Below are 10,461 nucleotides of genomic sequence, written 5' to 3'. Positions count from 1 at the left end.
GCCACATCCCCGGTCCTATTTTGTATTTTACTAGAGACAAGGTCTCCCTGAGTTGCTTAGTGCCTTGCTTTTGCTGAGGCTGACTTTGAACTCCAGAGCTTCCTGCCTCATCCTCCCATGCCACTGGGATTACAGGCATGTGCCACCATACCCCGCACATTCTTTTCTTGAGTAATCTTGTACCTATAAGCAATTCTATATCTCAAGCAAGGTTATCATGTAGCTAATATTTGAAGTGTTAAGGAATGTTTATGAAGATTTGGGCTTTCCCTTAGAGCAGAGTTCCCTGCTCCTATCTTGGGAAATAAACATATTTTGTTTCAAAATTGAGGACAGTAACAAAGAAAAAATGGCCATTTGGTATTGTGAAATTATAAAAAGAATTTTACAGTATCCAGGGACGTTGAGTGGCGAGGAGTAAAGGGAAAGAGACCTGAGAAAGCAGACACCATCATCCCACCGAGATAATTCTCAGCCTGTCCAGAGTCTCCACTTACTACTTCCTTTGTGGTAGGAAATGAACCACAGAGAATGTTCCTATCTCACTTACGTTCTTGCTTTTAGAATCACTGAACAGGAAGACTGCTGGGCAACCACCATTTATCATTCAGTCAGTCAGTCATTCACTCGCCATACCTGTTTTGGTGTCTTCCATATTTTGCATCATATGGCGATACAGAGACACATCTAAGACTATGGGAAGACTTGGTTCCTGCCTTCACAGAATTATGGGAAGTGTAGGAGTCATGCCTGTGTATTTTTACAACAGACTTCTTCACAATAAGCAAGAGATCAAAGAGATGACAAACAGGTAAAGATGGTGGTTGGGGCTGGGTCGTTAGCATAATGGAGAAGAGAAAACAGGACAGAATGTGAATACAGTGACAGAGAAGGGTTTGGACTATCAGACTATCAGAAAGTACCTCATTGATAGTAACATAGACTTGGTTATTCACATTGTTATTTGTCCTACCAAAAATATTTTTCTAGGTAGGTGGCAATAGCCTAGCAGAAGAAGTTTCCTTTAAGAAAGTAGAACATTATTTGTTCCCAATTCTTCTGTTATAAAGTAGCACTAAAAGAGCACCAGGGGAAAAACTGGAATGAGGATTATTAAAACATAAAAACAATTCCTTAGAAAAAAGGGGATCAAGTGGGGTAATGTCCAAAGAAAACATACCAGAAAAATTACAAACCATTTGTGTCTTTCTCAAAATTGTTATTATATTTTTAGTGAGAATTATTTTGGAGCCCAACCTTGGTGGGAAGTCCTGGATTCTCAGCAGAAAGGAACCAAAGTCAACTATCTTGAGTCTGCTGGCAGTCTAGAAAGAAGCCTGGAACCACGGAGGAACTTGGGGGAAACTGGTAGCAAACGAAGGCTGAGACCTTGCAGAGGGTTTTTTGCCAGCCTGAGGGCACACCCAGAGGTACAGAGAATGAAGAAGAGATGCAGATGAAAGGGGAGACTAGAATCCCACTGGATTCCAACTGAAGAACAGATGAGAGCAGGCAGGATACAGAGCCTTTGAAGGTCCAGGAGCTGGCTCACTATGCAGTTTCAAGAAAGTAATTTCTTTGGGCCTCAGGATCCTTATCAACCAAATGGAATAACCATACCAGATAATCTCTGAGGTCCCTTCTAACTCTAAATGTATAGGAATCTGATGTCTAATTCTTTCCAACTTATGTCTTGAAGACCTTGGCTATCTCTGAAGCACTGTGGGTCAGCAATCAAAAACATTCTCTCTGATCTAGCTTGCATCGATGAAAAACAACTGAATACCTGTTATAAATGTAAAGTGAAGTATATTTTGTGGAAAAAGAGGTGTGCAAAAGCAGATCCAAGACCCAGAGCAATATTACCTCTATTGCAATGTACCGATCCATTCTGGTTAGGGACATTGGAAAAGGGATTCTGCAGGGTCATGCGATGGAAACTGACCCATACCTTGGAGGGGAGATATCAAGGTATTGGGAAAAGACCTTCTGCCCTCATGGACATCACTGTTGGAAGGAATATCCCCATCTTATTTCCAGAACTGTCTTCAGTTACCTCTGTTAACTAAAACCAGAATTAAGTAGCCATCTCTTGGTGAGAAATGAGAAAATTCACGTACAGATGAGTGGGCAGGAAGCTGAGGGAGGATCAGAGAGAAACAAAAGGGTTTCCTGTGATGAGTCACTGTCCTTCTGGGAAATCATTTCAGAAGCCACCATAAAGTCCCTAGCACCTGTTCAAAGCTTGTACTAGGTCCTGAAAAAAAATGTGGGAAAGGAAGTTCTGAGCCACACTGGACAGTACATAGGCCATGTGCTGGCCAGAGATCTGAGAAAGAGTCAGGCATATATGATAATTTGCACATCAGCTCCCAGAATCTCCAGGGCTCACCTTAGGTAGGCTGAAAACTCTCCATTCAAATTGTTTAAGTGGAGAAAACTTTATGCTGTTGTTTCCTAAAGTAGGCGTGGATTTTCAGATAAAAATTTTAAGCATCAAAGACTTACTGAATGGGGGTTACCAATTTGATGATAATTCTGAGTCTGCAAAGGAAAACGGGAATTGTTGAACCCCACTCAAGATGAATTCCTTTTGTTGGTTTGTGCTGATGGTGAAAGAAAACCAATATCTATTTCTTTACCCATTAAAAAGGATGTGTACAACAAACTAGAGAAAGTAAGCGAAGGCAGAGAAAAACACAGGGGCTAGAATGCAGGGATCCAACCCAGGAGAGAAGTATAGGAAATTCCCAGGTGATATAAAGAGAGCACATAGCAGCCAGGGGAACTACCAATCCCAATAAAGGCAGCAGGACAGGGGTCCTCAGGGGGGGCTGTCTCAAAAAAATGGGAAGAAATGTTTGTACATAGATCAGGATATGATTCACAGTTCTGACAGGGAGGGTTTGTGTAGAAAATTACCCAGCTAAGGCAATTAAAACAAAAATAGATCAATGATTAACTCCAACAGTGCTACAGTTTGAATATGATTTGTTCCCACCAAAGCTCATGTTGGGGCTTGGTCCCTGGTATAACAGTGTAAAGAGGTGGTTGGGGGAGTGGCTTTAAAATGTGATTACATCTTTAAGAGGGATTAATGTCTTTCTCTAGAGACCAGATCAGTTCTCACAAGAGCAGCTTATTATAAAGGTCAGCTCTTTTGACTTTTCTTCTCTTTGCATAACCCTATTGCCTTCCTGCTTTTCTGCTGTTCATGGAGCATCATGAGGCCCTCATCAGAAGCCCATCAGATGCTGGCACCATGCTCTTGAATCATGAGTTGAAACAAATCTCTTTTCTTTATAAACTACCTAGTCTCAGATATTCTATTACAGTAACAGAAAACTAAATGACAACAAGGGATAAAGAGTTAAATTTAAAAAGAATAATCTTAGTGTCTATATGACTCAGCTTAAGGATAGTTACATATTCATAGAAAAGTACATACTGAAATATTTATTCATCTGTATTCTAAAACAGTGCTATCACCATATTTGGAAAAAGGGAGGAAGGAAAGATTGAGAGAACTGGAAGATATAAACATAAGAAAACTACACAGTAGGAAATCAATGCATAATATTTAAACCTTCAAGGTCAAGAAATAACAGCATAGGCATGTGGTTTAGAAAGTTTCAGGATTCAAGCCCAGTCAGAGGCATGGGCCCATAGTCCTGATTACTCGGAAGGCTAAGGCAGAAGAATCACTTGAGCAAAGAGTTCAGGGCCAGTCTGGGCAACACAGTGAGACCTTGAGAAAGAAAGAAAGAAAGAAAGAAAGAAGGAAGGAAGGAAGGAAGGAAGGAAGGAAGGAAGGAAGGAAGGAAGGAAGGAAGGAAGGAAGGAAGGAAGGAAGGGAAAAAAAGAAAGGGAAAAAGAAAGAAAAGTTTCAGATTTTGGAAGTAGTTGTCTCAGGGATGAAGAATCAGATATGAACACAGCAAATTTTCCCCACCCTTTTCTTTCATGTTTTGGGGTAGGGGGGTACTGGAGGTTGATCCCAGGGGTGCCTTACCACTGAGCTACATCCTGACCTTTTTAATTTTTTAATTTTGAGACAGGATCTCTCTTGCTAAGTTGCATAGGCCTTGCTAAGTTGCTGAAGCTGCCCTTGAACTTGTAATCCTCCTGCCTCAGCCTCCCAAATAGCTGGGATTATAGGTATGTACCACTGTGTCCAGTTTATAGCAAATGTTTCTTAGTTTAAGACTTCTAGTACTGTTTTAGCTTTTTCCCAACTATGTATATGTATTTTAAATATTATTAAAGATAATATTGTAAAGGGTCATTTTTTTTTTCCCTCTTTGGTCCAGTGCAAAAAAAATTACCAAAATTATAGCTACTATGAGAACACATTCATAATTATATCTATTATATACATTAAAAAAAGAATAAAATTACATATACCAAGGTGTTAATAATGATTATCTCTAAGGGATAGAATTATAATTTTCTCTTCTTTTTCCTTCTTATGGGGCTGTGGTTGGAATACTGGTTGACTGTGTTCCCCAAGGGTTCATGTATTGGAGGCTTGGCCCTTAGTGTGCCGATGTGGAAAAGTGTTGTGTATATTTTAAAAGTGGGGCCTGAAGAGGAGGTCCTTAGGTCATCGGGGGTGCCCTTAGAAGGGATTAAGATAGTTTTTGCAAGCAAGCTGTTATAAGAGTGAGCCTGACTCCTGAATTGCTTCCTGGCCTTCTCTATTAAGATGTGTGCTCTCTCTCCAACACACATTCCCACTGTGATACCCTCCACCACGAGGTCCTTACCAGAGCCAAGCTTAATTAGGCCCATGCTTTTAGATCTTCAGAACTATGAGTCAAATAAATCTCTACTTTATAAACAGCCTGCCTTAGGTATTTTGTTATAGTAGCTGAAAGTGAACTAATAGATATGTTTGTTTATTTATTTAGTACCAGGGGTGCTTAACCACTGAACCACAACACTTGCCCTTTTTATTTTGAGACAGGGTCTTGCTGATTTGCTTAGGACATTGCTAAGTTGCTGAGGCTGGTCTTGAACTTGTAATCTTCCTGCCTCAGCCTCCCAAGTCATTGGGATTACAGGCGCGTACCACCACGTCTGGCTTATTTTATTGTATTTTTAAGAAATTATATTTAACAAAGAAGATACATTGTTTCTGTAAAAAATAAACTAAAATTAATAAAACTTTTAAAATAAAAGGAAAAGGAAAAGAAAAAATAGGGGAAAAATTAAACTACAATGGCTCTGAGTTCAGAAATCAGGCCCTGACACTTTATAGTCTTTTGTTTTTTTCTATCCTTTTGTGACTTTGGATTCTTCAATTGTGAAGTAAGAATCTTGCTATCCCTTTTCCTTCTTTGGGGAGGTTTTGCAATAATTGTGCAAACCTGTCTAGATACAAGGCATTGCTATTAAATATACTAGATGGGGTAAGAGGCACGAGACATGCAAAATGAAGGAGTCTTTGAACTTCACACAGTCTCACTGGCATCACTGACCTTCCTCCCTAGAGATATTTACTCAGTAGAGGAGCTCAGTCTGCCCACCTCAGGGAATTTCCTCTAAATCTTTGTGTGTGAGCTGGCTCGAGGTTGAGATTCAAGGACACTTTGGCATGTCTCTTCTTGTTTCTGTACTTTCAGGGGTGGTCTGGTTGAATCAGATCTTTCACACCTTACTCAGACACCTTGCATTTACCAGGGTACACTGATTTGCCCCGACTGGCCACCCCGTGGGATGCTGCCACTGTGGGATTTTACACAGGGCATGGCAGAGTGGCTCAAAGGTGTGTGCCTCCTAAAACATCTGCAAGGATAAAAAGTCTTAGTCCTGAGCTCAATCCCCTTTGAAGGGTCCAGGGTGCAGGCCCAGAATGCAGGAGAGACTTGAGAGGGGGAAGTGAGTATATTTAAAAATTAATCAACTTTCAAAGCTTTGAAAGTCATGCAGCAGCCCTCCAGCCAAATTGTAAAACCTGAGCCACCACCATGCTCTGACTTGATCTTCATCATCAAAGCCATTTGCCCTTCATTTGAAACAAAGAAGGGCTCTAACTAAATCCTGAATTGCAGTTGTTTGAGGACCCAGTTTCCAGTCCCACCTCTTAACTGACCAGCCACATGATCTTGACAAGCTGTTTCACCTCTCTGAATCTCAGTTTCCTCATCCATAAAATGAGATGATACCCACACTGGTTTCATACTGAAGTAACAATCCCTCATGGCATCTGCCATCTTTGGTTCTTTTGTTGTTTTCTAGTTTCTCCTCGCTCTATCATTTATTCTTGTTTTTTGCTCCCTTTCCTATCACTGTAGCTCTTGGTCCTTATTTGCTCCCTTTCCTATCACTGTAGCTCTTGGTCCTTATTTCTTGAACCTGCCCCTGAGCAAGATGGAAGTGGAATTGCCTCTGCCTTTCTTATTCCCAAATACAACAGCTCTGCTCTTCCCCGACCCACGCCTACTTTATCTGGTCACCTACCTTATCTGGTCACCCTCCAGGAGCATACTTCCTAGAAGTACAAGTTATTGCTGGCATGGTGGCACATACCTGTTTCCCCAGCAATTCAGGAGGCAGAGGCAGGAGGACTACAAGTTTGAGGCCCAACTTCGTGAGACTCTGTCTCAAGATGAAAAATACAAATACAAAGGGCTAGGGGTAGAGCACCCCTGGGTTCAACCCCAAGTGAAGGAGGAAAACGAAGAGGAGGAGAGGAAGCGGGGAAAGGAAGGAGAAGGGGAGGAGGAAGGAGAGGGGGAAGGGAGGGGAACAGGGAAGGCGAGGGGAAGGAGAAGGACAAGCCACTGACACACTCAGGGACAAGACACCCAGGAGCTGTCTACAGGTGTCTACAGGTCCTTGATAGAGGAACCGATTGTGTGTGTGTGTGTGTGTGTGTGTGTGTGTGTGTGTGGTACAGGGGATTAAATCTAGGGCCTTGTGCATGCGAGGCAAGTACTCTACCAACTGAACTATATCCCCAGCCCAAGGAACAGATTTTTTTGATAGTCTTAGGACTGTGCTCAGAAAAGATTATTCAGAGCCACTTTGATTTTTAAAACTTGTTTAAGTAGGCTTTTAAATAATGTTTGATGTTATTTATAAATTAGGTTTATGAAACTCATTCAAATGTTTTAAATCACATTTATATGGTTAACATTTTATTTCTCTTGTCGATTGTCTAAAAACTTCTCATAGCTCTAACAAATTAAACTTTAGAGTCTGGGCTGAGAAGTCTGCTCATATCCATATCGGTTTCCCCCATATGTAATCTGATACTTTTCTCTCTCAGCCTTCAAAATCCTATCTTTATTTTGTATGTTAGGCATTTTCATTATAATGTGCCTTGGTGTGGATCTGTTGTGATTTTGTGCATTTGGTGTTCTGTAAGCCTCTTGTATTTGATTTTCCATTTCATTCTTTAGGTTTGGGAAATTTTCTGATATTATTTCATTGAATAGGTTGTTCATTCCTTTGGTTTGTATCTCTGTGCCTTCCTCAATTCCAATAATTCTTAATTTTGGTCTTTTCATGATGTCCCATAGTTCTTGGAGATTCTGTTCAGGATTTTTTACCATCTTTTCTGTTTGGGCAACTTTATTTTCAAGGTTAAATATTTTGTCTTCATTGTCTGAGGTTCTGTCTTCCAAGTGGTCTAATCTGTTGGTGATGCTTTCCATTGAGTTTTTTATTTGTTATTGTTTCCTTCATTTCAAGAATTTCCGTTTTTGTTTTTTTTATTTTGTTTTATTTATTTATTTATTTATTTATTTTTTGAGAATCTCTATCTCTTTGTTGAAATGATCTTTTGCTTCCTGCAGTTGCTCTTTCAACTGCTTATTGGTATGATCATTCATTGCCTGCATTTGCTCTCTTATCTCATCCTTTGCTTCATGAATCATTTTAATCATGTATAATCTGAAGTCATTTTCTGACATTTCTTCTATCATACTGTCACTGGATCCTATTACTACAGAATCTAGATTTGTTTGGATCATTTTCTTCCCTTGTTTTTTCATGTTGTTCATGTATCTCCCTCTCTAGCAGTGCAGATCTGGGGTATTGCAGTATCCCCCCTATAGGCTTAGAGTGACCCTGTGGATTTCCAAACCCTTTTCTTTAAGGGGGAGATCAATATTAGCAGTGTCCAGTTCAGACAGTATGCAACCCGAAACCAAATAGCCCCTATGAGGACGTTAACAATATTGTCATAATAAACAGAATGAGTTCAATTATTATCTTCAGTATAACAAATAGATTTGCAATAAGGTCTACAGTTTCTAATGGAGGACAAAGAGGATGCGGAGGGCTGTAGAATGTAACTGTTAATGGGATAAGAAAAGAATATACGGAAGTTCTAGATCACAGAAAGATTGAAAGTGTAATCAGCGCGTGGGCGGGGCGCCTGCGGAAGCGCCCGTCACAAGATGGCGGCGGCCATGCGAGGCTCCAGGATAGTGTGTGCGCAGCGGGTGGCGGTGCGGCCCGGGGGACAGACGGGCGAAGGCGCTAACGCTGCCTCGGCCCCTCTTCGTGGCCGCCACTTCTGCCTCCGCCGCCTCGCACAAGATGGATCTGTCCATGGGCCCTGGTGCGGCGGGGCCCAGCAACGTCCCGGCCTTCCTGACCAAGCTCTGGACCCTCGTGAGCGACCCGGACACCGACGCACTCATCTGCTGGAGCCCCACGGCTTCTGGAAGGTGGTCCACATTGAGCAGGGAGGCCTGGTCAAACCTGAGAGGGATGACACTGAGTTCCAGCACTCATGCTTCCTGCGTGGCCAGGAGCAGCTCCTTGAGAACATCAAGAGGAAAGTGACCAGCGTGTCCACACTGAAGAGTGAAGACATAAAGATCCGACAGGATAGCGTCACCAAGCTACTGACAGATGTGCAACTGATGAAAGGGAAGCAAGAGTGCATGGACTCCAAGCTCCTGGCCATGAAGCATGAGAATGAAGCCCTGTGGCGAGAGGTGGCCAGCCTGCGGCAGAAGCATGCCCAACAACAGAAAGTCGTCAACAAGCTCATTCAGTTCCTGATCTCGCTGGTGCAGTCGAACCGAATCCTGGGGGTGAAGAGAAAGATCCCCCTGATGTTGAGTGACAGCAGCTCAGCACACTCAGTGCCCAAGTATGGCAGACAGTACTCCCTGGAGCATGTGCATGGTCCAGGCCCATACTCGGCTCCATCTCCAGCCTACAGCAGCTCCAGTCTCTATACCCCAGATGTTGTTACCAGCTCTGGACCCATAATCTCCGACATCACTGAGCTTGCTCCCACCAGCCCTTTGGCCTCCCCAGGCAGGAGCATAGATGAGAGGCCCCTGTCCGGCAGCCCCCTGGTTCGTGTCAAGGAGGAACCCCCCAGTCCACCTCGGAGCCCCCGGGTGGAGGAGGCGAGTCCCAGGCATCCGTCCTCTGTGGACACCCCCTTGTCCCCGACTGCCCTCATCGACTCCATCCTGCGGGAGAGTGAGCCTGCCCCTGCCTCAGCCACAGCCCCCACTGATGCTGGAGGCCACGCCCCCTCATCCCCACCCACCTCGCCCCCGAGAAGTGCCTCAGCGTAGTCTGCTTGGACAAGAATGAGCTCAGTGACCACTTGGATGCTATGGACTCCAACCTGGACAACCTGCAGACCATGCTGACTAGCCATGGCTTCAGTGTGGATACCAGCGCCCTGCTGGACCTGATCAGCCCCTCCGTGACCATGCCCGACATGAGCCTGCCTGACCTTGACAGCAGCCTGGCCAGCATACAGGAGCTCCTGTCTCCCCAGGAGCCCCCCAAGCCTCTTGAGGCAGAGAACAACAGCCCTGACTCAGAGAAATACATACACACAGATGGACAGACAGACGGACAGACAAGACGAGCAGAGATCTATAAACCGACAAGCTCTAAAGTGTAATCAAAAGAAGTCAGTTGTTAGCATGGGAAAAGGGAGCAAGAGACTCTGAGGGAACAGGTAAACAAAAGGAAAAGAGAGCAAGAAAAGTAAAGAAATAAAAACTTAAAATTTTTCAATAAGGAGAAAAAAGAAAATCTACACTATAACAGTCATATAGTATTCAAACCTCCCAGTCTTCAGTAGCCTGATGCATGAGAGGTACCTGACAATGAGCTTCCAATCTCCAGCAGGCATCTCAGGATGGGATTTGCCCCACCTAAAGATTGGAGCTACAGCTTCCAGGATTGTCCAAGATGCGGCTCTGGCTTCCAAGTGTGTTGGCAAATGGGGAGCTGCAGCTTGGGGTGTGGGCGTGGTCAGCTGGAGGCCCTGAGGTGGGGTGCGGTTGGTCAGGCAGGGGTCCTGGAGTCGGGGTACAATCAGTCAGTCTGGGGGTGCTGGTGGTAGGCCGCAGTCAGTCTATGTGAGTAGGGGTCAGGCTGAGGGATCCTGGAGACAGGGCTCAGTCAGTCTGGCTAGGGGTCCTATGGAGCCTGGCTGTTATCTCAAAATGGCAGCAGCCATGTGTAACC

General features: G+C 43.7%; 1 protein-coding gene across 1 annotated transcript; it reads left to right on the top strand.

The window, feature by feature from the left end:
* Positions 1-8,454: 8,454 nt before the first annotated feature.
* Positions 8,455-9,889, top strand: LOC306655285 (heat shock factor protein 1-like; the record flags this gene model as incomplete). The annotated part of the gene is given in 3 exon segments (XM_079129672.1): positions 8,455-8,665; positions 8,668-9,522; positions 9,525-9,889. Coding segments are annotated over 3 exon segments (1,335 nt in total). The 5' UTR covers positions 8,455-8,550.
* Between the last annotated feature and the right edge of the window lie 572 nt (positions 9,890-10,461).

The sequence above is a fragment of the Sciurus vulgaris genome (assembly GCF_902686455.1).
Source record: "Sciurus vulgaris genome assembly, chromosome: 2".
In the NCBI taxonomy this organism is placed as follows: domain Eukaryota; kingdom Metazoa; phylum Chordata; class Mammalia; order Rodentia; family Sciuridae; genus Sciurus; species Sciurus vulgaris.
This window is presented reverse-complemented; position numbering and strand designations above follow the sequence as displayed.